We start from the raw sequence: 19,420 nt of genomic DNA on the forward strand, positions 1-19,420 counted from the left end.
TCTACAGAGAGGGCGGAGCAGGGGGGAGCTGGCACCACCGAACATCCTATTCTACCACTGGGCAGCAAGTGTAGGGAGTGGGGGGGTGGGGGTGGGGTGGGAGGGGGGGGGGGGGGGGAGAGGGGGGGGGGGCGGTTGGGGCTGAGGGAGCCAGAGGCAGAATGGGTATGGATGAAAGAGTCCTCCTGTATTGGCGTGTCCCTGAGGGCACTAGCCACTGCCCCACTTCCATTTCCCCCAGCCAGCCAAGTATTTGGTGAGCCTGGGGGTGGTAGCTACACTGAGAATCTGAAACCAACCTCACTTCAAACTCAGACACATGGCTGTTATAATAATAATAATCTTTATTAGTGTCACACGTGGGCTTACATTAATGAAATTACAGTATAAATCCCCTGTTGCCACATTTTGGCACCTATTCGGATACACTGAGGGAGAATTCAGAATGCCCAATTCACCCAACAAGCATGTCTTTCGGGACTTGTGGGAGGAAACTGGAGTACCCAGAGGAAACCCACGTAGACACGGGGAGAATGTGCAGACTCCGCACAGACAGTGACCCAAGCTGGGAATCAAACCTGGGTCCCTGGCACTATGAAGCAACAGTGCTAACCACTGTGCTACCATGCCGTCCCTATCTGTAGAAACCATAGGTTCCTTTTGGCAAAAACAGATGCCACTTACAAAACCTGGAGAAGGGACGAAGGGCTGCTGACTGTAAGGGACCTCTATGGAGATGGTAGAGTAGCAACCCTGGGAGAACTAATGGAGAAGCTCCAGCTCCTGAAAGGAAATGAGCTCCAGTGCCTACAGTTACGAGACTTCCTCCTCAAAGAGGCCGCAACGCTCCCCCAGCTACCCAGACATACCCTACTGGGCTGATTGTTAGCACAGGACAAATTAAGGGACGGTGAATGCGCAGACATACATGGGTGGCTACTGGAGGAGGTAAGGGCTCCACTAGATGAGACAAGCGAAAGATGGGAGGACGAACCGGGCATTGAGATGGGGGGAGGACTCTAGAGTGAAGTACTGTATAGAGGGAACTCCACCTCCTTTGTGCAGTGCTGACCCCAGTGCAGCTAAAAGTGGTTCACAGGGCCTACCTGACCAGGACACACATGAACGGATTCTTCCAGGAGGTGGAAGACAAGTTCGAACAGTTTCAGGGGGATGTAGCCCACCATTGCTACATGTTCTGGTTTAATAAAGGAGGTAGACAAAAGGTGGGTAACTGTAGACCGGTTAGCTTAACTTCTATAGTTGGGAAAATGCTTGAATCTATCATCAATGAAGAAATAGCGAGACATGTGGATAGAAATTGTCCCATTGGGCAGACGCAGCATGGGTTCATGAAAGGCAGGTCATGTTTAACTAACTTAGTGGAATTCTTTGAGGACATTACGAGTGTGGTGGACAACGGGGAACCGGTGGATGTGGTGTATCTGGATTTCCAGAAAGCATTCGACAAGGTGCCGCACAAAAGTCTGTTGAATAAGATAAGGGTGTAAGGCATTACGGGTAATGTATTAGCATGCATAGACGATTGGTTAACGAGCAGAAAGCAACGAGTGGGGATAAAAGGGTGTTTCTCTGGTTGGCGATCAGTGGCTAGTGGTGTGCCTCAGGGATCAGTTTTGGGACTGCAATTGTTTACAATTTACACAGATGATTTGGAGTTGAGGACCAAGTGTGATGTGTCAAAGTTCACAGATGACACTAAGATGAGTGGTAGAGTAATGTGTGCAGAGGACATTGAAAGTCTGCAGAGGGATATTGACAGTTTAAGTAAGTGGACAAGGATCTGGCAGGTAAAATATAATGTTGGTAAATGTGAGGTCATCTATTTTGGTAGGAATAACAGCAAAATGGACTATTATTTAAACAGTAAAAAATTGCAGCATGCTGCTGTGCAGAGGGACCTGGGTGTTCTTGTGCATGAATCGCAAAAAGTTGGTTTGCAGGTGAAGCAGATAATTGAGAAGGCAAATGGAATTTTGCCTTCATTGTTAGAGGGATGGAGTTTAAAAACAGGGATATTATGTTGCAGCTGACTGGTGAGGCCACACCTGGAGTACTGTGTACAGTTTTGGTCTCCTTACTTGAGAAAGGATATACTGGCACTGGACGGTGTGCAGAGGAGATTCACTAGGTTGATTCCGGAATTAATTTGATTTGATTTGATTTGATTTATTGTCACATGTACCGAAGTACAGTGAAAAATATTTTTCTGCAGCCAAGAGAACGTACACAGTACGTACGTAGTAGACAAAAAGAATAATCGACAGATTATTGACAAATGGTACATCGACCAACAATGATTGGTTACAGTGCGGAACAAGGGGCCAAACAAAGCAAATTCATGAGGAAGAGCAGCATAGGGCGTCGTGAATAGTGTTCTTACATGGAACAGATCAGTCCGAGGGAGAGTTGTTGAGGAGTCTAGTAGCTGTTCCTATGTCTGGATGTGTGGGTCTTCAGACTTCAATACCTTCTGCCTTATGGAAGGGTCTGGAAGAAGGCAGTGCCTGGGTGGGAGGGGTCTCTGATAATGCTGTCTGCCTTCCTGAAGCAGCAGGAGGTGTAGACAGAATCAATGTGAGGGTGGCAAGCTTGTGTGATGCTGAGTTCACCACACTCTGCAGTTTCTTGCGATCATGGGCCGAGCAGTTGCCATAGCAAACTGTGATGCAGCCAGATAGGATGCTCTCTATGGCACATCTGTAGAAGTTTGTGAGAGTCCATGCAGACATGCCAAATTTCTTCAGTTTCCGTAGGAAGTAGAGATGTTGTTGGGCTTTCTTGACTGTTGCATCAACGTGATTGGACCAGGACAGATTGTTGGTGATGGTGACTCCCAGGAACTTAAAACTATCGACCATCTCCACTTCGGAGCCATTGATGTAGGTGGGGGTGTCATGCTACGCTTCCTGAAGTCAATGATCAGTCCCTTGGTCTTTCCGACATTTAGAGAGAAGTTGTTTTCGGTACACCATGCAACTAAGTGATCTATCTCCCTTCTGTAGTCTGATTCGTCGATGTTTGAGATACGACCCACCACAGCTGTATCACCTGCAAACTTATAGATTGAGTTGGAGTTGAATCTTACCACACAGTTGTTGTGTGTATAGGGAGTACAGTAGAGGACTGAGCACACATCCTTGCAGGGCCCTGGTGCTGAGGACTATTGTGGAGGAGGTGCTGTTGCCTATCCTGACAGATTGCCGTCTTTTGATGAGGAAGTCACAGATTCAGCTGCACAAGGAGGGGGTCAAGTCCAAGATTGCAGAGTTTGGTTATAAGTCTTGAGAGGATTGGCTTATGAGGAGACACTGAGTAGACTAGGACTATACTCATTGGAATTTAGAAGAATGAGGGGGGATCTTATAGTAACATATAATATTATGAAGGGAATCGATAGGATACAAGCAGGGATGTTTTTCCACTGGCGGGTGAAACTAGAACTAAAGGGCATAGCCTTAAAATAAAGAGGAGCAGATTTATGACTGAGTTGAGGAGGAACCTCTTTACCGAAAGGTTGTACTGTGGAATTCCCTGCCCAGTGTAGCAGTTGTGGCTACCTCGTTGGGTGTTTTTAAGGCACAGATAGATAGATTTTTGAACTAAAGGAATTAAGGGTTATGGTGAGCAGACGGGCAAGTGGAGCTGAGTCCACAATAAAGATCAGCCATGACCTTATTGAATGGAGGAGCAGGCTGGAGGGGCCAGATGGCCTACTCCTGCTCCTAGTTCTTATGTTTCTGTACCAAGCTGAGTGGGTTCTGGAGCACCTTTTTCGAGGCTATGTCCAAAATTGTGAGTGGAGCCATGCCCCTTAGAGGGGTCTTTGGGGTGTCGGAGCAGCCAGAACTCTTTGAGGCGAGAGGGGCCGATTCCCTGACCTTCGCCTCCCTGATCGCCTCCCCGATCACCTGCTCGGATGGAGGTCGGCAGCGCCACCCAAGGCTGCAGACTGGCTGTCTGACCTAGTGGAATGCCTGAGGCTTGAAAAAAAAAATTGCCATCGGGGGTCAAAGGAAAGGTTCCACTGCACAGGGAAGCAGTTCATGAACATCTTCCAAAACCTGTTTGTGAGGGAGAGGAATAACCAGAGGGGGGGACTGGCAGTGGGGAGGAAGGTGGAAGATTGGGAAGTGGAGAAGATACCAAAATTTGAGGTCACGTACCAACCGACTCAAGAACAGCTTCTTCCCTACTGCCATCAGACTTTTGAATGGACCTATCTCGTATTACGTTGATCTTTTCTCTACACTTTGCTATAACTGTAACATTATATTCTGCAGTCTCTCTTTCCTTCCCTATGTGCGGTATGCATTGTTTGTACAGCATGCAAGAAACAATACTTTTCACTGTATACTAATACATGTGACAATAATAAATCAAATCCAAAAAAAGGGGGGGGGTGGGCGGTGGTGGGAGAGGTAGGACCCAGAACACAGGGAAAGCAAAATTGTTGCACTACACCAAGGGCGTGGGTACCAACAAGCAACACTACAGCAACACAGCCCAAAAAGAGGGGGAGGTCTCAAGACCTTTGGTTTACCTCGTCTTGTGGGGCTGTATGCTGGAACTACCCACCCCCCTCAGGTAACAACAGGGCATTCTTAGGCTATAGCCTTTACCACATTGGTCACAACTGTGAAAACTGATCACATTGTTACTATGGCTATCGCAAGTGTACATTCTAATCACAATTCTTGTATGTTCAGTTCAAGGATGTAGTTTATGTACATCTGATATTTTGGTAGATGCAAGTGCGTACTCGGGTTATGTGCTGAATATGTTTGTTTGTCATAAATTTTTAAAAATTCAAAAGAACAATGAGTTATGTATTGTGACTGGTGAAAAAGTGACTCATTGGTATTGCAATTCTAGATATGGGATAATTGCAATCCGTGCTTTATTATGATTGGCGCAATGTACTTACTGACCTGCAGTTTATCTTCAGTCAGCATTTCTTTTCTAGCATTTTGGACCTGATGCCGAGGATAATGATCTGGAGACAGAAGTTCAAACCCTACCCTGCCAACTAGGAAATTTAAATGTAGTTAAATGTATTTTTCATGACCCTCACGATGACCACGGGGAAACCATTGTCAATCTCCCCATGGAACCCGTGGAGTACGAGCTTCCCAGGTCGGGGGTGGACAGCAGTCAGCTGGAACGCGTTAAAGACTACACATAAAAGCCGGCCCAAGCAAGGCCCGGAATTATTGATTGTTCCAACAAGGACTGGATTGGGAGAAAGTTACTACCGTGGGTAGAGTATTATACATAGTTCAATAAATCCTTATTCCACTACCGCTGGCTTCCTCAAGTCACTAAAATATTATTCTGGAATAAAAAGTTAGGCCCAGCAATGTTGACCATGTGATCAACGGATTGTATAAAAATCCATTTGGTTCTCTCATGTCGTTCAGAGAAGGAAATCTGCTGTCCCCACCTGGTCCGGTGATTCCAGACCCACAGCAATGTGATTGACTCTGAAGTTCCCTCTGAAAACTACATCGTTGTCAACCATCATCTCAGGGACAGTTTGGGATGGGCAATAAGTGCGGAAATGCTCACATCCTGTGAATGTGGAAAAGGAATCAGTTTTGCAGATAACAGTGCATTGTCAGTGAGTGGATTGGTATAAGCATGCATGTATACATGTACACATCCAGTAGGAGTTCTTTTGTAGTTTTATTTTTTGTTCTCTAATTTCCTTTACATTGAAACTATTCAACTTTACAATAATGTCCTGGAAAACCAGGATTAATAACTAATGAGTAATTAAAAAAAATAAGGATGAGATTCTGGGTGAAGTTGTTGCAAACCATTGTGAAATGAATAGCAATGATATTGGTGATTGCAGATTTGTTAATTAATGGCCAGCTTTTGTAAAATGGTACACCAGCTAAAGAGAGAACCTGCCAGTGACACTCCAATTGCAGCAAGAACAGCTTCTGTGTCTGGATTAAACCCTTTTGTTATGCAGTCCTTTAAAAAAAAATATTGATTTCTCCACTCATTTATATTGCAGTTGCTACAGATGACAGATGTTTCAAGTATACAGACTGTGGCAGCTGCACTGCCAATACAAATGGGTGTCAGTGGTGTGAGGATAAGATGTGTATTTCTGCTGGAAGCAACTGCACTATGGTGAGTTGAAGTAAATGTTGCATCACCTATCAGGTATCAATGGTCTGCAAAACAGTTTTGCATCACTGTTGAATCTTTTTATTATGTTTATTATGTTTAAGGTTTCTTTTATCCAAATCAATTGCAAAGCTTTTATTTGCTGCAAAGTCGCTTTGGCTTTCCATGGTTTGCGCTGAGCTGTTCAATTCAGATGGGAAGTCATCCGAATTGTAGTTTGTTGGAGGCCATTTGGTTGGTCTAATAAGGACTTTGTAGTCTTAAGTAGGGTAACTGGATGTATTTCTTAACTACAAGAACTATGTGCATGTATATGGTAAAGAGTTTGAGCTAGGACCTGTCTCTATGTTTTCTTGTTAGCACAGTTTTGTCCAACACTAGACTGACCCCTGGGGGTAGACCATGTGCTTTCTTACATCACTGTGGGTGGCACCGTACTCAGTCCCACAATGACCCTTTATGTGTAGATCCTTATACTACAACTTCCCAAGTCTTCATCAAATTCAGTATTTCAAGTTATTCTAGTTTATCCCATACATTTCCAACATCATTAACATTCCTTATCCACTCTTAAAATTTGGAATTGCAGGTTCAGGTGGTCTGGAGGCCTTAGAACCCCTCTACATTTCATTCACACTACTGTCTAAGAAATGGTAGGCTCTGTTGTTGCAGGTTACTCTGTTGATCTGGAGGTTATTCTGAAATCTGTGTTTCTTACTTGCTGTCTCCCGACCGTACTGTGTGAATGGGCATTCCCTTGCTTCTCCTGACTCTATGTACCCTATGGGGTGCCAACTAAGTAGGACCGTGGTTGCTCATCATGCTTCCTGATCATGAGGTTTTTAACCCAGATCCTGTCCTTTGTTGTGGCAAGTGTCTGGTGCAGTATCTTTGTTGGGAGGCGGAGGCCTGTTTCTATTTGTAGGACTGCTCTCTTGGGTGATCTGGTAATCATTTGTTACCAACCCTGGTATTAGTTTTTTCACTGGGATTGAAAGTTGTGTGCGGAGTTTCCTGCCCATTAGATGTTCAGATGGGCCGGGCTGCATTCTAACATGGTGGACCAGAACAAAGAACATTACAGCACAGGAACAGGCCCTTCGGTCCTCCAAGCCTGCTCAATCATAATGCCTGTCTAAACTAAAATCTTCTGCACTTCTGGAGTCCGTATCCCACTGCTCCCATCCTCTTCATGGATTCGACAAGATGCCTCTTGAACGCCACTATCGTATCGGCTTCCATCACCCTGCAGCATGTTCCAGGCGCTCACCACCCTCTGTGTAAAAAAAAAACTTGCCTCACCCATCTCCTCTAAACTTTCCCCCCCTCACACCTTAAACCTATGTTCCCATGTAATTGACTATTCCACCCTGGGAAAAAGCATCCACTTGGCCATGCCACTCATAATTTTGTAAATCTCTTATCAGGTCGCCTCTCAACCTCCGTCATTCCAGTGAAAACAACCTGAGTTTATCCAATCTTTCCTCTTAGCTAATACCCTCCAAACCAGGCAACATCCTGGTCAACCTCTTCTGTACCCTCTTCAAAAGCATCTACATCCTTCTGGTATTGTGGTGACCAGAATTGTACGCAATATTCTAAATGTGGCCCAACTAAGGTTCTGTACAGCTGCAGCATGATTTGCCAATTTTTCTATTCAATGCCCCGAGCGATGAAGGCAAGCATGCCGTATGCCTTCTTGACTGCCTGATCCACCCCTGCGTTGCCATTTTCAGTGATATATGGACCTGTACCCCCAGATCTCTCTGCCTGGCAATACTCCTAAGTGTTCTGCCATTTACTGTATAATTCGCAGCTGTATTAGACCTTCCAAAATGTATTACCTCATAGTTGTCCGGATTAAACTCCACCTGCCATTTCTTCACCCAAGTCTCCAACCGATCTATAGCCTGCTGTATCCTCTCACAATCTTTTCACTATCCGTAACTCCAACAATCTTTGTGTCGTCTGCAAGCTTACTAATTGGACCAGTTACATTTTCCTCCAAATCATTTATATATAGTATGATCAACAAAGGTCCCAGCACTGATCCCTGCGGAACACCATTGGTCACAGCCCCCATACAGAAAAGCACCCTTTCACCGCTACCCTCTGTCTTCTATGACCTAGCCAGTTCTATATCCACCTTGCCAGTTCACACCTGATCCTGTGTGACTTTGTCTTTTGTACCAGCCTATCTTAAGGGACCTAGCCAAAGGCTTTACTGAAGTCCATGTCGACAACATCCACTGCCCATCCTTCATCAATCATCTTAGTCACTTCCTCAAAAAACTCGTTCGAGTCAATGAATCATGACCTCCCCTTCACAAACTATGCTGCCTATCGCTTATAAGTTAATTTGATTCCAAATGGGAGTAAATCCTGTCCCTAAGAATCTTCCCCAATCATTTCCCTACCACTGATGACCACTGACGTAAGGTCACTGGCCTGTAATTTGCTGGATTACTCCTGCTATCCGTCTTAAACAAAGGAACAGCATTGGCTGTTCTCCAGTCCTCTGCGACCTCACCTGTAGCCAATGAGCATGCAAAGATTTCTGTCAAGGACCCAGCATTTTCCTCTCTTGCCTCCTTCAGTATTCTGGGACAGATCTCATCAGGCCCTGGGAACTTATCTACCTTCATGCTTTTCAAGACGTCCAACAACATCTCCTTTTTGATATCAACATGACCTTTCCTGCTCTTTGTTCTTTGTTCAAGACTCACCATCCTCAAATCCTTCTCTTTGGTGAATATTGATGCAAAGTACTCATTTTGTGCCTTGCCCATTTCCTCTGGCTCCATGCATAGATTCCCTCCCCTCTCCTTGATTGGGCAAACCCTTTCCCTGGCTACCCTCTTGCGCTTTATTTACGAATTAAAAGCCTTGGGATTTGCCTTAAACCTGTTTGCCAAGGACTTTTCATGATACATTTCAGCCCTCCTAACTCCTTGCTTAAGTTCCTTCCTACTTTCTTTATATTCTTCAAGGTCTTTGTCTGTTCTCAGCCTCCTAGACCTTACGAATGCTTCCTTTTTCTTTTTGACTAGGCTCACGGTATCCATCGTTATCCAAGGTTTCCAAAACTTGCCATACTTATCCTTTAAAAATTTTTTTTTTTAAATTCTCCTCCTTTTTCACATTTTCTCCCACATTTACATCCATCAACAATAAACAATAATCAGCAAGATATGTCAGTCCCCATAATAACAACGATCCCATCTAGCCACCAACCCCCAAACCTCAACCCGCATGTTTACATAAACAAATGACAAAAAGGAATCAGGGATTACCCGCAGTCACCCTTAATCTTACACAGCTCTCCCCCCCCCCCCCCCCCCCCCCCCACCCTCCCGCCCCCAGGTCTCCAGCTCCTCCCGTCCACTGCCTCTTGTAAAACTCCTCCTCCGAACCTCGGTTCCGTCCCCCCAACTTTCCACCCCGGCTAGACCACTCGGACCCTGTTCTGCCAGGCTCCGATGGGTGCAGCCCCTCCCCCCACCTCACTCCCGTTCACTGGCCGGCTTAAACCGGCCAGCGTGGAGGCCCCCGCCCGGGTCCCTTTCCCACTTGCCCGGCCCTAGGAAAGCCCAAAGATCCCCTTTTAGCACACAAATCCCGCATATCCACCTACACCCCAAAGAACCCTCATTTCGAATGGAAGTCCCGTCCCTTCCCTTGTCCAAATATATACCACATTGGCTCCTTTAGTCTCTACACCCGCGCGCAGTGATACAAAAAAGAAGAAAATACAGTCATGAGGTTACATCGGCACATGGCCATTCCTCAATTTGTCAGTTCTGCCACAGTCCTTCTGCTTTCGCAAACTCCTCCGCTGCTTCCGCCGTTCCAAAATAAAAGTCCCTGAACTTGTAAGTCACCCTCAGCTTCGCTGGATATACAATGCCGCACCGCACCTTGCTAATGTACAGTGCCCTCTTCACCCGGTTGAAGGCAGCCCGCCTCCTTGCCAGCTCCACCGTAAAGTCCTGGTATACACGTATACCAGCTCCAGCCCACTGCACCACCCGCTTCTGCTTGGCCCAGCTCAGGACCTTCTCCTTCACACTGTACCTACGGAAGCACAGAGTCACTGCCCTTGGCGGCTCACTCGCCTTTGGTACAGGCCTCCACGACCGATGAGCCCGATCCAGTTCATATCGGGAGGGATCCTCCCCCTCCCCCAATAGTTTTGCCAACATCGCGGCAAAATACTCAGTCGGCTTTGGTCCTTCAACTCATTCGGGCAGCCCCACAATCCTCAAATTCTGTCGCCTGGATCTGTTTTCCAGGTCTTCCATTTTTCCTCGCAGATCCTTGTTAGTATCCATCACGTTCCGCATCTCTTTCCCCATCGAGGCAAGTTGATCACTGTGCTGCAATAACGTCTCCTCCACTTCCTTCAGCACTTCTCCTTGCTCTCGCACCTCCGCCACTGCGCTCGCCACCTCCATCCTCACCGGGGAAACCGCCTCCTCCACCAGCACACTCAAAACCTCTCTCATCTCTTCCTCACCGTCTCCATGCATTTCGCAATCTGCGCCAACTGCTTTTCAAATTCCGCAGCCATCACCTTAGTTATTTCTTCAGCTGTAAGCAGTGCAGCCTTCCCTGGTGCTCCAGCCTCCATTTTCCTTGGTGACCCCGCGGTGACCTTTCCACTCCCCGACGGACCTTCAGCTGTTTTTTTTCTGGCCGTTTTCTTGCTCACCCTCGACATTTTTCTTTGTTCTTTTTTTCCTCCTGTGTCTTCACTGTGCCTCCTCCGTGCCTTCTCCCTGCTTCTGCCGCCTCCGTGGACCCTGGGACCGGGCTTAAAGCCCCGAAAATGCCGTTGCCGAACGGGAGCTCTCCATTGTGCGGCCGCCTCCCGCCCGCCGTCACCGGAAGTCCCCATACTTATCCTTTATCCTCACGGGAATATGCTGGTCCTGAATTCGAATCAACTGACGGTTGAAAGACTCCCGCATGTCAGATGTTAACTTACCCTCAAACATCTGCCCCAATCTAGATTCTTCAGTTCCTGCCTAATATTGTTATAATTAGCCTTTCCCCGATTTAGCATCTTCACCCGAGGACTATTCTTATCCTTATCCATGAGTACCTTCAAACATATGGTCACTGTTACCGAAATGCTCCCCTACTGACACTTCGACCACCTGGCCGGGCTTATTCCCCAATACTAAGTCCAGTATGACTTTCCTCGTTGTACTATCGACATATTGTTTCAAGAAACCCTCATGGATGCTCCTTACAAATTCTTCCCCATCCAAGTCTCTAGCACGAAGTGAGTTCCAGTCAATAGAGGGGAAGTTAAAATCACCCACCACAACAACCCTGTTGTTTTGGCATCTTTCCAAAATCTGAGTACATATCTGCTCCTCTATCTCCCCTGCGGTTTTTCCCCTCAATAACAGGTATACCGTTTTGGATACTGTTGGGGGAGACGACATACCAGAGGTAAGCCACGGTGACCAGGTCTCTGGCACTCTCTGTCCCTGTGGCTCAGAAGGGAAGGGGGCAGAGCAGGAGAGCATTAGTTATTGGGGACTCTATAGTCAGAGGTACAGATAGGCGGTTCTGTGGCAACGATAGAGGTTCACGGTTGGTGTGTTTCCTCCCGGGTGCCAAGGTCCGTGACGTCTCTGATCGTGTTTTCAGGATCCTTAAGGGGAAGGGGAGCAGCCACAAGTTGTGGTACACATTGGGACCAACGACACAGGTAGGAAAAGGGACGGGGATGTAAAACAGGAATTCAGGGAGCTGGGGTGGAAGCTGAGAGCTATGACAGACCGTGTTGTCATCTCTGGTTTGCTGCCAGTGCCACGTGCTAGCGAGGTGAGGAACAGAGTGAGAGTGCAGTTAAACACGTGGCTACAGGGATGGTGTAGGAGGGAGGGTTTCAGTTTCTTGGATAATTGGAGCACATTCTGGGGACGGTGGGACCTGTACAAACAGGATGGGTTACACCTGAACCAGAGGGGCACCAATATCCTGGGAGGAAAATTTGCTACAGCTCTTCGGGGGGGGGGGTTTGAACTAATTTGGCAGGGGGATGGGAAACTGATTTGTAGTCCAGGAGATCGCGTTGCTGGAGTTCAGGAAGTTGAGGGTAATGCAGTACTGAGGAAGGTACCAAGGTCACAAGAGTGGACCTGCAGGCATGAAGGTGGTTTGAAGTGTGTCTATGTCAATGTGAGGAGCATCATGAATAAGGTTGGTGAGCTTGAAGCATGGATTGGTACCTGGGACTGCGATATTGTGGCCATTACGGAGACGTGGATAGAACAGGGGCAGGAATGGTTGTTGGAGGTTCTGGGGTTTAGATGTTTCAGTAAAATTAGGGAAGGTGGTAAAAGAGGTGGAGGAGTAGCATTGTTAATCAAGGATAGTATAATGGCTGCAGAAAGGCAGTTTGAGGAGGATTTGTCTCCTGAGTTAGTGTGGGCTGAAGTTAGAAATAGGAAAGGAGCGGTCACTTTGTTAGGAGTTTTCTATAGGCCCCCAAACAGTAACAGAGATGTGGAGGAATAGATTGCAATGCAGATTTTGGATAGGTGCAGTAGTCACAGGGTAGTTGTCATTGGTGACTTTAACTTTCCAAATATTGATTGGAACCACTAAAATTCGAATAGTTTGGATGGGGCTGTTTTTATCCAGTGTGTGCAGGAGGGTTTCCTCACAAAATATGTGGATAGACCGACAGGAGGCGGGGCCACATTGGATTTGGTACTGGGTAATGAACCGGGCCAAGTGTTAGATTTGGTTGTGGGAGAGCATGTTGGAGATAGTGACCACAATTTGGTGACTTTCACTATAGCAATGGAGAGGGATAGGAACATATGGCAGGGCAAGGTTTATAACTGGGGGAAGGGTAATTACGATGCGATTAGGCAAGAATTGGGGAGCATAAGATGGAAACAGGAACTGTCAGGGATAGGCACAATTGAGATGTGGAGCTTGTTCAAGGAGCAAATACTGCGTGCCCTTGATATGTATGCCCCTGTCAGGCAGGGAGGAAATGGTCGAGTGAAGGAACCATCGTTTACAAAAGAGGATGAACGTCTTGTCAAGAGGAAGAAAGGGGCTTATGTAAGGATGAGAAAACAAGGTTCAGTTAGGGCACTTGAGGGATACAAGATAGCTAGGAAGGAGCTCAAGAAAGGGCTTAGGAGAGCTAAGAGGGGGCATGAGAAGTCCATGGCGGGTAGATCAAGGAAAACCACAAGGCTTTTTACACTTATGTGAGGAATAAAAGAATGACCAAGGTGAAGTTAGGGCCGGTCAAGGACAGTAGTGGGAACGTGTGCATGGAGTCTGAAGATATAGGAGAGGCCCTAAATGAATACTTCTCTTCAGTGTTCACAAAGGAGAGGAGCCATGTTGTTGAGGAGGATAGTGCGATATAGGCTGGTAGGCTGGAGGAGGTAGAAATTCGGAAGGAACATGTGTTAGAAATTTTGAGAAGCCTGAGCTAGATAAGTCCCCTGGGTCTGATGGGATATATCCTAGGATTCTTTGGGAGACGAGGGATGAGATTGCAGAGCGTTTGGCTTTGATCTTTATGTCCTCATTGTCTATAGTGCTAGAAGACTGGAGAGAGGCGAATGTTGTCCCCTTGTTCAAGAAAGGGAATAGGTATAACCCTGGGAATTATAGGCCGGCTAGTCTCATAGGTAAATTATTGGAAAGGGTCCTGAGGGATAGGATTTATGATCATTTGGAAATATACAGCTTAATCCAGGATAGTCAGCACGGATTTGTGAGGGGTAAGTCTTGCCTCACAAGTTCGATTGTATTCTTTGAGGAGGTAGCTAAGTACATAGATGAAGGTAGAGCAGTTGATGTCGTATACATAGATTTTTGTAAGGTGTTTGATAAGGTGCCCCATGGTCGGCTCACGCAGAAAGTAAGGAGGCATGGCATAGAGGGAAATTTGGCCGATTGGATCAGTAACTGGCTATCACATAGATAAGTGACATCGAAACAAACCTGTTGGACTTTAACCTGGTGTTGTAAGACTTTGTACTATCACATAGAAGACAGAGGATGGTGGTAGATGGGAAATTTTCATCCTGGAGCCCAGTCACCAGCGGTGTACCACAGGGATCAGTGCTGGGTCCTCTGCTATTTGTGATTTTTATCAATGACTTGGATGATGGAGTCGAAGGTTGGGTTAGTAAATTTGCTGATGACACCAAGATTGGTGGAGTAGTGGATAATGTGGAGGGCTGTTGTAGGCTGCAAAGAGACATTGATAGGATGCAGAGCTGGGCTGAAAAGTGGCAGATGGAGTTTAACCCTGTGAGGTGATTCAGTTTGGTAGGACAAATTTGAATGCGGATTACAGGGTTAACGGCAGCGTTCTGAAGAATGTGGAGGAGCAGAGAGATCGGAGTTCATGTCCATAGATCTGTGAAAGTTGCCACCCAAGTGGATAGAGTCGTGAAGAAAGCCTACAGTGTGTTAGCATTTATTAACAGGGGGATTGAGTTTAAGAGCCGTGAGGTTATGCTGCAACTGTACAAGACCTTGGTTAGACCACATTTGGAGTATTGTGTGCAGTTCTGGTCACCTCATTATAGGAAGGATGTGGAAGCATTGGAAAGGGTGCAAAGGAGATTTACCAGGATGCTGCCTGGATTGGAGGGTAGGTCTTATGAGGAAATGTTGAGGGAGCTAGGGCTTTTCTCATTGGAGCGAAGGAGGATGAGAGGTGACTTAATTGAGGTGTATAAGATGATGAGAGGGATAGATCGAGTGGACGTTCAGCGACTTTTTCCTCAGGTGGATATAGCTGTTACAAGGAGGCATAACTATAAGGTTCATGGTGGAAGATATAGGAGGGATGTCAGAGGTAGGTTCTTTACTCAGAGAGTAGTTGGGGCGTGGAACACACTCCCAGCTATGGTGTTGGAGTCGGACACTTTAGGAACTTTCAAGCGGTTATTGGATAGGCATATGGAGTGCACTAGAATGATTGGGAGTATGTTGATTTGATCTTAGTTTCAGACTAGTTCGGCACAACATCATTGTGACAACACCCTTCCTATTCCTGAACTCTACCCATATTGCCTTGCTGCATGAGCCCTTCGAGGTGTCGTCCCTCAGTACAGCTGTGATATTCTCCTTAACCATCCCTCTCTATCCGCCTGAAGCATCTAAATCCTGGAACGTTTAGCTGCCAATCCCTCAACCAAATCTTTGTAATAACAACATCATAGTTCCAAGTATTAATCCAAGCTCAAAGTTCATCTGCCTTACCTGCTACACTTTTCACGTTGAAACAATTTCACTTCAGGTCGCCAGTCCCGGTGTTCAGCAACTTCTGCCTGCCTGCTCTTCCTCTTAATCTTACTGGCATTATTCTCTACTTTCCCCTCAGTTATTTCACCTGCTGACCTAATGCTCTGGTTCCCACCCCCCTGCCACACTAGTTAAACCCTCCCGAGTGGCACTAGCAACCTCCCAGCTACGATATTTGTGCCCCTATAGTTTAGGTGCAACCCGTCCTTCCTTTAAGGTCCCACCTGCCCTGGAAGAGATCCCAATGATCTAGGCATCTTAAAATCTCCCTCCTACAGCAGCTCTTTAGCCACATGTTTAGCTGCACTATATTCCTATTCCTAGCCTCACTGACATGTGGCACAGGGAGTAATCCTGAGATTACAATGCTAGAGGTCCTGTTTTTTAACTTAATACCTAACTCCCTGAACTCCCCCTGCAGGACCTCGTCACTCTTCCTGCCTATGTCGTCAGTACCAATGTGTACCATGACATCTGGCTGTTCATCCTCCCCCTTCAAAATACCCCGTGCCTGTTCAAAGTAGGTTAGTAGTGCTGTGGGGAAGTCTTCATTCTTTTTAGAAGGATTTTAACACTATGGCCCCTCCTTTGGCCTCCCCATTTCACTTTGGGTATCTTGAGGAGCTGGTATGGTGATGGAAGCTGGATGTGATGGTAAAATGCGCAAAGTTCTCATTTGAAAATTGTGGCCCATTTTGGACATGATCTCCTCCGGGATGCATATCTTTCAATGCCTTAATCACTGTCTCTGTGGTAATCCTATATAGTTACTTCACCTCAATTTATCTGGAAAAATAATCCACCACTATAAGGAATGGTTTGCTGTTGAAGACTATTAGGTTGATGCTCAGCCTCTGCCACGGCCTGATTAACTGTATAGGGATGAAGAGCTCTCTTTGGCAGTGCACAAACCTGACAGTTTGCTATAGCCCTGGAAATACTTGGACATCAGATAGGGGATTGGGCCCATGCTCTCCACTTAGTGATGCTCAGATGGCCTAGTGTATTTTTTGAAGGATCTTCGGCCGAAGGGAAACATGGATCACCAATCATTCATTGTAAACCAGGAGATTTTCTGTGACCATAATGTGTTTATGTTGTTCACACCAAACTTTCAGGGTACCACTGCTTGGTCTCTGTTGTGACCACCTTTGTAGGTAGTAATGGTAGAGGTAGGCAAATTCCTCATCATACATTTACTCTTGACAAATCTGTTGAGGTTTACCTGTGGTGGCTGGCAGGTAGCTCCTTGTCAATGGGGAGCATGCTTCCAGATACTCAATGAGATTGATATCCTGTTTTGTCAGAAGGCAACTGTGGCCCTGGGAAAGTGTCTGTCATTGTTTGGTTTTTACCTTGGGCGTTACCATCTTGTAGGTGAATCTCATGAGGCAGAGGCAGAACCTCTGGATTCCAGGAAGCATCTTTACTTGCTCCTTCTCATCAAGTAATGAGACTAGTGGCTTTTGGTTTGTTTTGGTTGTGACCTTGAGGTTGATGATATGATGTAAAAACCTCTTGCATGCCCTTGTGACTGTGACGGCTTCCGTTTTGATGATGGCGTCACTCATCTCTGTATGCAACAGTCCTCTGGCAGCATAGTAAACTGGTCGGCAACTTCCATCCAGTTAGTCCTGGAATAGGATCATTCTAAGGGCTGTGGATGAAGGACAAAGCCTATGGACTGCTATGGCGATGGGTAAGGATGGGTTGTAGTTGCCCAGAATGTCAGTAGAGAGCAGAATGATCTTGAGATGAGTGAATGCTTCATTTGATATTTGGTCTGCTTCAACAAATGCCTCAAATGTTTTATGACCTGTGCCAAATTTGGTAAAGGTTTGGCAGCTCCAGAATCACTAAAGGTCTGGAATCGAGGATCGGATTGCGAACTCGCTAATAGCTTTAGCTTCCTGTGTGCCCGCTGTGATGCCTTTGCTGATGATGTGGCCCAAAAACAGAACTGATGTTTTGGATAGCTCTTATTTACCATTCATCTAAGACTGCTGAGTCCCTTGTCATGTTCCTCCACTGTGAGCCAATACATCACATGTGGCAAATAAGCCCTGTAGGCCCTGCAAAATGGCCGACATTTTAAGTTGATATATTTCCCGTACATTGAAATATTTCTGTTGTCGAAGTGATTCCAAATGTCAGCCAGTTAAATTAAAATTTGCCGAAGTGGGTGATGAATCTGCTCAGCAGCCTGGACTCTTTGTCAAGGGAAAGTTTCCAAAAGCTGTTGGCATCCAGCATTGAAAATACTGTGCTCTTTGAGAGTTTAATCAGACCTCCGTCCACTGAGGACATGGGATGTACTTCTCCAGTTACGGCTTTATTGAGCTAAGTCAGGCCACGGAGATATTTGTGTGGTGCAATGCAAGTATTAACTAAACATCTGTGAAGTTCCTCCCTGATAGTGAGCTATGCAAATGAGACCATTTTAAAAAATCGATGCTTCACGTATGGTAACAGCATGATACTTTATGTGCAGCAGCCTTTTAAAAGGTAGGGTAAGACAGGGGTGCATTTCATTACATGTGTAGTTGGTTTATGGTTATTTTACAGGGCTTATTTAATTACATTTCACAATGTTTAATATTTATCTTTCTGTTGCCCTCCCAAATATCATTTGAGTTACTGGGTGAAATTTGGAACTTGATAGCACAGTACATTGCTTTCATGCTGGGACATGTTTTTAAATTCAGTTTCTATGTGTTCCTAAGTAAACTAGATAATGCTTTTTGAACTCAATGTGAGTCCAAAGGAGAAAATTAGAAACTTTGTTCAGAAAGGCTACAATAATCGCTGTATGAAATGGCAAGGTTACTCTGTTGACAATAGTGAAGGAACTCTTTTGAAGTTTGGATTTGCTGCATTGCTGTGATATGTGAAGGAAGCTTTGAGCTTCATTTAACTATTTAGATCTAAGCTGTGACTGTTGAAACCAAATCCATTCCTTAACTTGAATACAGAATATGAAAACAAATACTTATGCTGAGTAGCCTCCGACCTCTGAATTTCAGCTTTTTAAGGTTTGGTGTGGTATTAAAAGCTCGTTCTTCCAAATGCTTGTAATGGTGCATTGCAATTATTGTTGGTGCAGGGGAGGAATATGAGTGTATGCAAATTTGTGTAATGGTATGTATGGGTTGCCAGCTTATAAATGTTAAAGTTTGTCACATATTCCTTATTTGAAAGAAAAGAAAGACCGACTTGCATTTACGTAGTGCTTTTCACAGTCACCAAATGTCTTAAAGCTCTTTACAGTCAATGACATAGTTTTGTGTTGTAGTCACTGTTGTAAATGGGGAAACGTGACAGCCTGCTTTGTGAAATGCAGACTTTCACAAACATCAATTTGCTAAATGACCAGATAACCTGTTTTGTGATATTGATTGAGATTGAATATTGTTCAGGACATATTGCCCTGCTCTTCTTCAACATAGTGCCATGGGATTCTTTACATCCTCCAGAAAAGGCAGATGGGATCTCTGAAAGACGGCACCTCTGACAATGCAGCACTCCCTCAATACTGCACTGGAACGTCAATCCTTTTTTTGTGAAAGAAGAAGTTGTTGAATTTGTCAGTAAATTGTTCCCTGCAATATGAGTGTTGTAACCCTCAAGAGAGCCATGGGGTGTGGACTGTGAGGCCCAATGACCTCGGATGAATGCGAGCTTCCCCGATAAGGGGCGGGACTTCCCCTTAGCAAGTGGGGGGCATATGCGGACATAAAAACTCTGACCCAGATGTGGGTCAGCACGGGAGACCCTTCGAAGAATGGAGTTATAGACAGTAGTATTGTTAAATGAAACCTTTTGTTCTGCCTCCATCATCGCCTCCTTGTGATCATTCTTTTAGGGTCAAACAATGAGGCATAGTGAAGGTCTTACTTAAAGGCAAATTGATCACTGGAATTTTAATTAATCTGTGTTGAATGTTGCCATAAAC

The 19,420-nt window shown here is 45.7% G+C and overlaps 1 protein-coding gene across 2 annotated transcripts in view; it reads left to right on the top strand.

Annotated features, from left to right (window-relative positions):
• The window catches only part of atrnl1b (attractin-like 1b), a 1,392,850-nt gene that overhangs the window by 367,217 nt on the left and 1,006,213 nt on the right, over window positions 1-19,420 (top strand). For both annotated transcript variants that reach the window (XM_072479459.1, XM_072479460.1), the window contains exon 13: window positions 6,047-6,165. In XM_072479459.1, coding sequence (XP_072335560.1) covers window positions 6,047-6,165 — 119 coding nt within the window. The remainder of the gene's footprint in view (window positions 1-6,046; window positions 6,166-19,420) is intronic.

This window comes from Scyliorhinus torazame, chromosome 16, assembly GCF_047496885.1.
Source record: "Scyliorhinus torazame isolate Kashiwa2021f chromosome 16, sScyTor2.1, whole genome shotgun sequence".
NCBI classification, from domain to species: Eukaryota; Metazoa; Chordata; class Chondrichthyes; order Carcharhiniformes; family Scyliorhinidae; genus Scyliorhinus; species Scyliorhinus torazame.